Raw genomic sequence first — 12,205 nt, 5'->3', positions numbered from 1 at the left:
CTGCCATGAGTGCAAGGGACTGGACTAGATGACCTCTTGAGGTCCCTTCCAGTCCTATGATTCTATGATACCGTTGAAATATTCTATTTTTTATTAAGCAACAAAGAGTCCTGTGGCACCTTACAGACTAACATGTTAGTCTATAAGGTGCTACAGGACTCTGTCACTTCTTACAGATCCAGACTAACACGGCTACTCCTCTGATACTTTATTTTTTATTATATACTTTACTTTTTTAAATATTTAAGGGCGGCTTCTACTTAGTATTGATTAAAACATCATCTTTTCTAAATAAAACAGTTTGACACTTGAGTTCATAACAAAAGAGTTCCAAGTTATACTGTTATCGATATTTCTGCATCTCATTAATGTGTGCGCTTGGGATCAATATTTCCCATGTGTAGTAATGGGAATGTAATCATTTGTCCAAATAGGTTCTGAGTTTCTGTCTAGATATCTTTAGATATCTTGGTATTACTGTTCAGTCTATACTAGTATTTTTGTTTTTCTAGTTTAGTATCAACTGCAAATTTCATGTCAGTGTCTTTTCCCTCATCTGGACAATGATCAATAATATTAAGTGGAGCTCACTGAATACTCTAGTCAACAAATGTTAGTTATTCAGTGAACGATTTATTCAAAATAGCATTCAAATAATAAAGCTGGGCCTGTACTGCCCAAAATATTTGATTAATAAGACATTTGTCAATAACAGTACAATTAACTGAATGATATATTTGTCAATACCTCTGACCAGCTCTATTAAATAAATTGGGACCTAACACCAATCTCTACGGTGCCACAATAGATGACCTCCTCCTCAACTTGAAACATTGCTGTTCAACATTTCCCTTTGGTTATAGCCCTTCAGCCAATTTTCAGTCCAAAGAACAGTGCTCCTATCCAAGCTCATTTTAAAGTACAAGCATCCTCTAAACCACCATTCTGAAAAAAGTCAACTTCTCTGTAAATGTGCATCAGAGCAAGAATATTATTTTCATGTGTCTTGGCTTTTGTCCTATGTTACCCTGGCAGTCTAGAGAAAACCACAGTTGGAACTGTTATATCCCTTTCTTCAAGACTATTGGTATCATCCTGTCACCAACACTTGTCTCTCTACACGGCTCTAAAATCCCCCTCCCTCCATTCATTTCCCACATCCATCTTTGGGCATTTTGCCATTCTGCCTCCTATGCATGGTACTTCCTCCCTATTCCAGTTGGCCAGTCCACCACACTTTTTTCATTCAAGTGCCTCTGTGATGAACAATGGGAGTTATTAGGCATAAAATATTATAGATATGTGACCTTCTGCTTGCTTGCTTGTTGTTGGGTTTCTTGTTAAAGGATAACTAAGGTTTAAATCAGTCTTTGGCAGCTTGGGTCTGTGTGACAGGGCGTCTGCCCTGCATTGGCCCTGAAAGGGTTAAAACCCAGCCTGGAGGGCTGCAAGGAAACAGCCAGTTAGGGCAGTGGCTGCAGCCAATTAGGGCGGGCAGCTGTACCAGCCAATCAGGGCCCAGCCAGCCCATAAAAAAGGAAGCTGCGGGCCACAGGAAGGGAGTTTGCTGCAGGAAGCCCAAGGGAGGGGACTGGCTTCCTAGAGGGCTGCAGAGACTAGCACCATGAACAGGGCTGCTAGGATTTGCAGGCCCAAGGCCCTGGGAAGAGGATGAAGAAGCTAGAGGCAGGAGCCGAAGGTGCTGGAGCTGCAGGAAAGTGGCCCAGGGAATTGAGACAGACTGGTGGAGAAAGAATGGAGGGGAAGCGGGAAGCTGGTGTTTACAGGATCCCTGGGCTGGGACCCAGAGTAGTGGGTGGGTCTAGGTTTCCCCTCCCCCCCCCACCACTGAAGAAGCAGCCAGGCTGTGGACTGTCAAGCCGCTGCAAGGAGCAGCTGGACTTTTGCAGCAGGAGTCCCCTGGAATGGGGGAACCCAGATTGTGACATGGCTGGAAGGCTGTGCCATGAAGCAGAGGCAGTGAGATTGGAACTGTAGTGGGTCTGCAGGAGAGACAAGGACGTGAGAACCACCACCACCGTAGGGCACACCTGCTGACCAGAGCTAATTCCCGAAATGGCCAGCAGGAGGTGCCAATGTGGTGAGTGACCCTGTGACAGTCTGTAAGAACTAAAATGGTTTAGCTATCCTAGTCACTGGTGCTTAACAAACAATACAAGTGTCAAGGCCTTTGACATTTGTCTCTGTACAAACTGGGCACAAAACCCCCCCATGGCAAGGGGAGCATCATCTGGACACAGAGAACAAAGAGGCTTGCCTGGTTTAAAAGACACACTCTCTGAAACCCAGGGAAGAGAGAGAGGCAAGCTCTGCAGAGAAATGTTCACAGCTCCTGAAGGGAAGTCTATAGCAGTAGACCTTCAATCCATCTTCTTTGTCTTCTAGTTTTGTTTATCAGTAAGTTAGTTATAGGCTCGTGCAGAGGAATCCTGGTTGGTAAACAGGGGGCTGTAACCTAGAGAGACCCATTCTAAAAGTCAGGATTCCAGTCTGAGAGAAGTATAGGTGCTGCCCTGTCACTTGAAAGGGATGCCCATGGAAAGACTGAGTAAGGGGTCAAAGGTCCAGTGAACCCAGGAACCACGACAGCCTCTCTCCCATGAGATCCATAAGAAGTGAGTAGATAGTTTGGAAAAAAGGTGGAGAGAAAAATAAAAATGAACCCCAAAATTCCCCTGACCATTAAGTCATTCTCTCTAGTTTCTACAATGCATCCCATTTTCTTTGTTTCTATCTTTTAGGCTCCAATCCTGTAATCAGCTCCATCCATGCAGGATTGGGGCTCAGACTATAATCCCTTCAGTGACAAGAACTGTATTTTTCTTTTGGTCCTGCCACTTCTTATATTATTATTAATAAAGTGTGAACATCAAAATGACAAGGAGGAAAAGGACAAGAGCTGACTGCTATAAGACAGCCAAGAAGGAATTCTCACCCCTCTCATTGCCATATCCATTTAGTGCCCCTCTCATTGAGCTCGGTGGGCTTTTGGATTAGGTCCTTACTGCACCGCACCTGGGAACTTTTACATTGTTTAAATTGCATAGAATTGTGGTTTAAGGAAGGTTTAGTGCTCTCCTTCCTTCCCAAACCAGTTCATCCATCATTTCTGCTACCCTTCTCTTGCAGTGATTGCTATGAGTATGGATGGTACAGGGCAGGAGTGCAAAGAGGCTGTCTGAGTGAGCCTAAATTGATTACTAATCTGTCAACCCACACATCACCCTTCACAGCAGCATTAATCATTGGCAGTGGAAAAGCCTATAGAGGGTTGAGGCTTTTAAAAAGGGAAGTTTGGAGCTGTTTTGTGAAAGATTTTAGAAGTTTATTTTTCTTTAAATACATTTTTCCCCAGGCAGATTGATTCAGAATTCATCACACACACATGCTTTCCTGAACTAGAACAACATTTTACATTTATTGGCAAGAGACCCAGAGATCACTTGGCAATGCGTTTTGCCATCCGTTTTCTCCCCCCAGGCACCTTATTCTGTTCACTAGCAGTGATGGGCCAACCTCAGAATGTTCAACAGTTTGGTTCAAATAAGGACTCAAGTCTAGCTGCTTATTAGACTATTGTCTTAGGGAAAACCAGGGCATATCTGGAAGATGTGCTGGTCAATAGGCAGCATTCTTTTCTATGAGTCAACATAGAGCTAATGCTCCCATATCATGCTAGGATACTCTGTTCATGGCGGGGGGGGGGGGGGGGGGAGAGGAGGGAATGGAAAATATTGAACAAATCTTTTCTGAACTTCTGAAATGGGTTGGTTCAGCTGGCACAGATCTCTGCACATGTACAGGTAGATTGAGCACTGAGGTAGTTGTTAGGTTAATTCCTGGTTCCTGGCTATTCCACCAGCTCTGTGCAAATCCATTCTCCAGGACTTACTGTCTTCCCCTACATGTAAGATCTGTTCTGGGGCAGGAATTAGAGCAATCTCTGTGGGCCTGGATATGGATGTATTTGCATTGACTTAAACTTTTCTTGTTCACAATCTACCTGGGGACAATTTTGTTTTCATTTATGTTTTAAAAACAGGCAGGTAAATCGTGAGCGGGGAGTTTGGCAGGCGGGGACTCTTCCCCACCAATGTCTAGAATAAACTAAGGATGGATGGAAGTTCTGGAGTGAACTAAGGATGGGTGACAGGTTTCAGTGGTAGCCGTGTTAGTCTGTATCAGCAAAAACAATGAAGAGTCCTTGTGGCACCTTAGAGACTAACAAATTTATTTGGGCATAAGCTTTTGTGGGCTAAAATCCACTTCATCAGATGCGTGGAGTGAAAAATACAGTAAGCAGTATATATATTACAGCACATGAAAGATGGGAGTTGCCTTACCAAGTGTGGGGAGGGGGTCCAGTGCTAACAAGGCCAATTCAATCAAGGTGGAAGTGGCCTGTTCTCAACAGTTGACAAGAAGGGGTGAATATCAACAGAGGGAAAATTACTTTTTGTAGTGCTAACGAGGCCAATTCAATTAGTGGCGTCTTTTGCTAATTGGAGCCTAGAGAAAAGTCTGAGAAGCTGTCTCCACTCTCCCTCATGTCTGGCTGGGAAGTGCATCCAGTAGCCTACATGTGCATCCGGTTTAGTTGTCACGGGGCAAATGCACAAGGCAGCAGAATTAATGTGTTTGCAGCTGCTGGAGCTCCCTACACTTGCACGGAGGTCACTTCCAGCAGCAGGCAGGGTTGTTAGCACAGGACTACCAGACAGAGAGATGCAGCCTGACTTACCTGGGAAACTTAGTCAGATCCCCACACTGGACATTTGATTCCTTCCCACTTCGGTGTCAGTTTCCAGAGTCCAATTTGATGCATTTTCATGATAACGTTTAGATTAATTTAGTCATGAAGACTTCCCTTAGCATTACCTCACCCACCTTGTCACTCTGAGTATTAACAACAGTTACACTGCTACAACGGTATGTGCTGAGCTTTAAAGATTCCCTCCCTCCAGTGCCTAGTCTGGCTTTCAATGTTTACAGAGCACCCTTTCTCTCCCTATACCACACCCACTTCTAATGGGCCAGGTCCCTCTCTTGACTTTCTGAGTCTTGTTTTTTGCTTCCTCCATATAGTGATTGCCAGGTTTCTATTTATTCTGCTCCCTTAGCAGATAAGTTCTTGCCCTTTGCTGGCAAGTACTTTCAGATGCCAGACCAAACTTTCCTCTCCCTGAACTCTATGGGCAGGTCTACATTATGGGGGAAAATTGATCTAAGCTACGCAATTTGAGTTACATTAGTAACATAACTCAAGTCAACATAGCTTAGCTCTACTTACCGCAGGGTCCACACTACTCGATGTCGATGGGAGACACTCTCCTGTCTACTCCCCTTACTCTTCTCATTCCGGTCGAGTACCAGAGTTGACGGGAGAGTGATCTGTGGTCAATTTAGCGGGTCTTCACTAGACCTGCTAAATCAACCCCCGGTGGATTGATCATCGCAGTGTCGATCCAGGGAGACAAGCCCTATGTCTTCCTCTCCAGTGTCAGGAACTCTGTCAGTTGTTGCCATGCTGCCCTACTCTCTGAGGCAATCTTTCTCCCTCACTCTCCTCCCCACTACTCCCCAATCCCCTTCTCTAGTTTCCTTCCCTCTGCCAAGGCTTACCTCTTTGTTTATAGCCTTCCAACTTCACTGCATCTCTGCACTAATATAGTATTGCCAACTCGAAGCATTCAAATATCACGAGTCAGGGCCCAAAAAATTATCATTGGTTTACAAAATCATGAGATTTCAAAAATAAAATATTTTGACTCTTCATGGATCTTCTGGCTTTCACACCCTTAGGGGTCTTGTTTTCAAGCTTTTCTTGGCTACCATGATGGCTATAAACTTACTTTTTTAATTATTGAAAACTGAGAATCTGGTGTATTCACATGATACTAGGGATTCAAGAAAAACACTACTGATCATGAGACTTTCTATAAAATCATGGGAGTTGACAGCACTGTTAAATATGTCAGTTAACACTAGTTTAACAGAACTTCTCTCTCATTGTCTACCTATATTGTTTAAGCGGAAATGTGCACAAGCCTTTGCAACTAATTCTACAACTCTCTGCATGCATTGCTGCTCAAATTGTCTTATTAGTCAAGTTGTTGGTGAAGATGCAGGAATTCCCTTGGTGAAATTATGGCCTGGATAAAGCAGGAGTTTAGCAGAGATTAATGGTCCCTTCTAGCCTTAAATCTATTAAACAAGTTCACTCTGTACTTATTCTTCAAAGTATATTTCAATAGACTGTTTTCAGGCAGGACTTTAATAACTTCTTTCACTGATTGAAATATTTCCTGTTTTAGGGAGAAACAGGTACATCTTGAAGCAGACCTAAGATCAGAGATTGGGCATCAGATACATGCTTTTATTTCTCCAACCTTCTTTCTAGGTATTACAAAAAGTGGGTAAATAATGCATCATGGACTGAAATTATATAGTTTTAGAGCTGTCAATCCTGACCTCTGCTAACAAAACCAGCCTTCCACAAACCAGACCAACTGCCCCTTAAACACTTCTCTGCTTTCTCCTGTGCCACCCCATATTCCTGGGAGAAGCTCCTTGTAAAAAGCTGCAAAACTACTACATTGTCCTCCTTTAAGCCCACCTCTGCCATGAAGCCCACACAATACTTGACAATGGCTATAAACATGGTAGTTTCACAGGTACGTTGTTCTTTCAACCCGTTTGTTTTTCTCCCCCTGTTGTCTCTGATCATATAGTTAGACGATAAGCTCTTTGGGGCAGGACTGCCTTGTTTATTTTGTGTGTGTACCGGACCTAGCACACCGTGACCCTGATCCCTGAATAAAGCTTCGAGGATCTGCCACAATACAAATAATAATTAATGTTTCCTTCAGTGATTCAAATTCATCTACTGAAACTCCAGTGAGTTCAATGAAGTTACACCAAGAATGAATTTAGCCTAATACAATTATTTAGACATTTGAAAGGATAAATTAAAGGAGGAGTGAACCAGTGCAAAAAGTATTTCCTATAAATTTTGAAATAAAACAAGGTGGCAAATTAATTTCTGTACAGATGAACCACTAAAAATATTGTAATTAGTAAGACACTGAAAAAGACTGAATAGAACTGAAATGGATTTAATATGTGTTGAGTAAAATATAAACTTGGAATACTTTTTAATCCTTGTTCAACCCCCAAAGAGACAGGCAGACAGATTGCTCTAGGGGACTGGATGGCTGAAGAGATTATTAACAGGATAAAGAACTTCTAGGTCACCAAACCCTTGGTCCAGGAACACTTGAGTATGGCTGCTCAAGCCCATCTAAGGTCTAATTTAAATGGAACTTTGTAGAGTTACAAGGGCCAGGACATTTTAAGTTAATTATACATTAAAAAGCCTATACATTTGAAAGTATAGACACACAGAGTTAAGACATCTCTGATCGTCTTAAAGCTGCCCCTGTACATCTGCAAACCATCCATGCAAATTCATCAGAAAAACTTACACTTATAAACTGAATACTACCACTATACTTTCCCACATCTGACACATACAAGTATGTATCCTATACAACCACAGATTTGTAAGATGTACCACCTACCCAACCACAGATTTATGACACACACACACACACAACACATATATATCATGGAGCCTCTCAGCATAAGTACAGTGGGAAAAAATACAATACACACAGTAACACTAAGAGCATAATGTTCTGACCAAAATTCCCTCCACAAGCTTCACCAGCTACTCAGCCTGAAGGAGATGCTCCCCTCCCCAAAGGGCCTTATACTGTACCCCAAAGGTAAAAAGCACTGGCTCCATCTGAATAACACAGGAAGCATCTTCTATAGTCTAGGACGTTCATATAAATAGGACCTATCAGCAGATGTATCCTATGAAATCTCAACTCTCAGGATGGTGCATGGAAAGAGAAAGACAGTCTCTCAGGACCCAAATCTTTTAGGACTTTATAGATCAAAATGAATACACTGAATTGCAAATCAGAAGCCTGGGGAGTCTATAGAGAATAGTTGGGGATATGTAGGCTTCACATGACTCATACAGCCAACCAGTCTCATTTTGTGTTGGCTGATGCTTGGCTGAGTCCCATTTAGAGCGAGTGATTGCAATCTAATCTGGAGGTGAAAAAGGCATGAATGAACACAGTGTGACATTTCTTCCATGCCAATGACCCAAATCTCCTAGTTAAACAAAGGTAATGAAAGGGTCTTCTGGCCACTGCCATTACCTGCTGAGACTGAAAAGAGCAGTTGGGGATTCCAGAGGCTGTTAATATCAAAGAGCAGACATACCACTTTAGCCGAGTTAATGCATACTGCCCTGACAAGATCCCCTAAGCCAACCAGCATCACTTGAATCTTGTCTGAACTGAGCCTTGCCAGTCCTATCACAGCCAGACTAGAGGAAAGCAGATAATTTTACCATCTAGGTCTGCTGAGCGTAGAGCTGAGCATTGTCATCATACCAATGACATTGCAGCCTAACCCACCTCAGTATTTCCTCTAGCAACTTCACCAAGGGAGTCACTTCGGAAACAATGGTGGGGAGAGGCGGAGGGGAGAGTTTTGTCAGCATGTAGAAGGTTTTATGTGATTATAATTTGGGGGAGGAGGGGAATGGAGCACATAGACTTATGAAAAGTCCGGGGGGCACTCTGCCCCCTTGTCCAATAGCAAATGATGTTCCTGAACTTCACGTATATGTTGAACAGGAGAGCTGACATACCTGTACAATCCCACGTAAAAGAACTCTAGGGGTAGATAAGCAAGTACTCTCCAGCTAGGACTTTACCAAGAAAGGGACAGAGCCCCTGTCATGTGACTCCACCCACTCCTGGCAGGAGTCGACAACAACTCAGAATCAGTAATATCTAAAGCAGCTTGAAGAGCCATTATGGACACCTAATCTTTTGTGCATTGCCAGTAGGAGATCATCACTGGCCATGACACTAATGGTGCTAGTTTCTGTATCACACCCTGGCTTCAAACCTGGTTGAAAGAGATCACATATGTTAAATGAAAAGCACCGTCACACAACCTTCTGTAAAATGTATTTATCTGCAAAGGACATTGTGAGGATTAATGTTAGCACAGTACTCTGCTAACATAAAATCTTACGGTAGAGCTCAATTATAATAAAAGGACTTACAATATTCCTCATATGTTTCAACAATATTGTCAGGTGGGTGCTCTCATAAGATATGACTAACTGCACTCCAGGTTTCTGTTCAGTAGATTTAGGACCTGAAATAAGCAAAAGAAATTAATTTCCAGTTACTGAAAGAGTGAATTTCCTGTTAGTGAAAATAGTAATGGAAATGCATAGCTAAAACATTGAAATACTATTTTAAATAACATGTATAACAAAATATTGCCTGCTTAAAGAAGGTCTGGAATTAGAAAACACTAGAGAGATTTTGTTATAAATATTAGAGAGGCCATTAAGAGAGATTTTAAATTTTCCATTTGTCATCAGTCTGAATTTCAACTTGAATGTTATGACTTAATTGTCCATACCCTAAGGGTATTTTGTAGAAAAATGAATATAATTGAGCTGCTGTTTGTGATTTTTCCTATCTATTTTTTAAAAAAATCTTACATGGGGTTTCAATTTTTTCCAGTTTGCAGTGGGGGGAGGGGGAGGAAGCTCCTACTTGTATAGGAGGCAAGGCACGTAAATCAGTGCAGAATTTGGCTCACATTTATAGACACAAGAGTTTGCAGAAAGGTTCCAAAACAACTGTAGATTTATGAGAGCTAAAGATACTAGGTATAAAGAAAAGGAAAAGATTACTGTACTTTTGCCAATTGCAGGCAGGGGTGAAAGTAACATTCAATACTTACTGGTATGGGGGCCGGGGCCTTGGGTGGAAGGGGCGGGCCTGGGGGGTCAGCATCCTCCAGCCAGCCCATCCGCATAGCCTGGCATGTGCTGCCCGGGGCTCCAGCGGTGATTTAAAGGGCCCAGGGGTCTGGCTACTGCTGCGGTAGTGGCGGCCGGAGCCCCAGGCCCTTTTAAATTGTGGCCCCGGGGAAGCTGCCCCTTTTTCCACCCCCGGCAGTGGCCTGGGGCAATGATGTTAAAGCGCTACCATGGCAGCACTTTAAGCAGGGTCCTTAAAGCGCAGCCACAGCAGCACTTTAATGTCAGCTGAGTATGGGCCAGTACCGGCGGCCACTTTTTACCGGTACACCCTACCAGCCCGTACCGGCTTACTTTCACCCCTGATTGCAGGCCTGATCCCCTGGTCCTGATACTTTGCACAGATTCCTATTAATATGCAGTTACAGTCTGACTTTGTTCACACTGAAACCAGTGGCAAAAATTCCATCACCTTGAATGCAAGCCCAGTCAGGTTTATAATCTCAACACTGACTCAGTATTTCTTATTAGTACTTTTAGAGGCATTAAGCCAAATGTCTTCACCAAAAAAGTTTTTTTTTTTTTGTAATTAAATCGTGGGATAACGAATGCAGGCTAGCTGTCTAGCTGTAGAATCCTAGTGGAGAGGCACGGGTAGTTTTACCGTGATGTAGTTAGGTTAAGGTCAACATTTTACCTCCCACCTGTGGTTGACCTCACGTTGCTTGAAGTAAAAATGAGTCTCTTGTCTCCATTAGGATTTTTGCAGAGAACTAGCTAACCCTTGTTATTTATCCTGCTGTAAAAAAATACCCTCAACCTCTATGTAAACTACTCTAACTTTACTGAAACAAGTAGGGCAGTGGTTCTCAAAGCCGGTCCACCGCTTGTTCACGGAAAGCCCCTGTTGGGCTGGGCCAGTTTGTTTACCTGCCGCGTCCGCAGGTTTGGCCGATCGCGGCTCCCACTGGCCGTGGTTCACCGCTCCAGGCCAATGGGGGCTGCGGGAAGTGGCGCGGGCCGAGGGATGTGCTGGTCGCCCTTCCTGCAGTCCCCATTGGCCTGGAGCGGCAAACCGCAGCGGACAAGCGGCGGACCGGCTTTGAGAATCATTGAAGTAGGGTTTCATTTTACTGACACTAGGACAGAATTTGGCCCATTATATCCATTTATTAGACTAACAGAAAAGTGAGAGTTTGCACCTGTTATTATTTATTTGTTTTATTGTAGTGCCTAGGAGCTCCAGGCATGGACCAGGATCCCACCGTGCTAGGTGCTGTACAAACACACAAGAAAAAGACAGTCCCTGCCCCAAAAGCTTGCAATCTAAGTATAAGCCAAGAGCCAACAGCTGGATACAGGTAGATGGGGGAGCATAAGGAAACAATGAAACAATATTGTCTAATAAGACAAGATAGACACAGGGTGGGGAAGGGGTAGGACACACAAGCAGAGTGAACAATGGGATGGCAGCAACTGTCATGTTAGGTCCACCATTTTGGGGGATGGGGTGATACTTGGGGAGGGATCAGCTAAATGAAAAGAAAAGGGAGGGCAAGGAGGGTGAGTGGGACAGGGCAGAGGAGAAGAGGGTAAGGTGGGGCAGGTGTGGAGGGAAGCTGAGATGAAGAGCCTGAGGAAGGGTGAGGAAGGGAGGGCTGGAGCAAACAGCCAATCAGCAGAGGGCAGAGAAAATCAGAGCACTTTGTACTGTTTGGCTGCTCCTGTTCCTACTGGCTGGAGTCTCTGGTTGGCTACTCTCTACAGCTCTCCATCATGCCATGGGGTGGGAGTGGAGGCACCATCTGGTTCCTTGTGCCACCGGACTAAGAAGATGTTGACAGGAGGGATGACCCCTGTTGGGCTCCACTATACGCACTCCCCCTCTCCCCCCAGGGTAGCAATCCTTGCTTTGGCTTCATCTATTGCTACCAATCTGTGGCTGGCTCCTCTCTGCAGATTTCACACCCCCATCCCCACATGGCCTGGGGGATCACCTAGATCCCAGTGCACCCAGACTCTGGCAGGGTCTCTGCTGGACAATTCTGGAGGGGTGGACACCATTTTATCCTCTCCCCCACTGCAGCAGATGTTAATCCCATCATGCCAGTACAGCTATGCAACTATGAGTGAGGTTCTGTTCTGCTTACATCATTATCCAAATACTCCCAAAACGTTGGGAAAGTTCAGATCAAAATATGAACTTCATAACTATCCCCTATCCCTACAAAAAAATCCTGCATTCAAAAAACAAAACAATGTAAAACTTTAGCGCCTACAAGTCCAATCAGTCCTACTTCTTGTTCAGTCAATCGC

General features: G+C 43.9%; 1 protein-coding gene across 3 annotated transcripts in view; it reads right to left on the bottom strand.

Moving 5' to 3' along the window:
- PIK3C2G (phosphatidylinositol-4-phosphate 3-kinase catalytic subunit type 2 gamma) overlaps positions 1-12,205 on the bottom strand; it is a 293,772-nt gene that overhangs the window by 34,009 nt on the left and 247,558 nt on the right. For all 3 annotated transcript variants that reach the window (XM_054036231.1, XM_054036253.1, XM_054036242.1), the window contains exon 31: positions 9,176-9,270. In XM_054036231.1, the coding sequence (XP_053892206.1) occupies positions 9,176-9,270 (95 nt within the window). The remainder of the gene's footprint in view (positions 1-9,175; positions 9,271-12,205) is intronic.

Source organism: Malaclemys terrapin, chromosome 1, assembly GCF_027887155.1.
Source record: "Malaclemys terrapin pileata isolate rMalTer1 chromosome 1, rMalTer1.hap1, whole genome shotgun sequence".
Classification (NCBI taxonomy): domain Eukaryota; kingdom Metazoa; phylum Chordata; order Testudines; family Emydidae; genus Malaclemys; species Malaclemys terrapin.
Note: the sequence above shows the minus strand (reverse complement) of the source record. Positions and strands in the feature narration are given on the sequence as shown.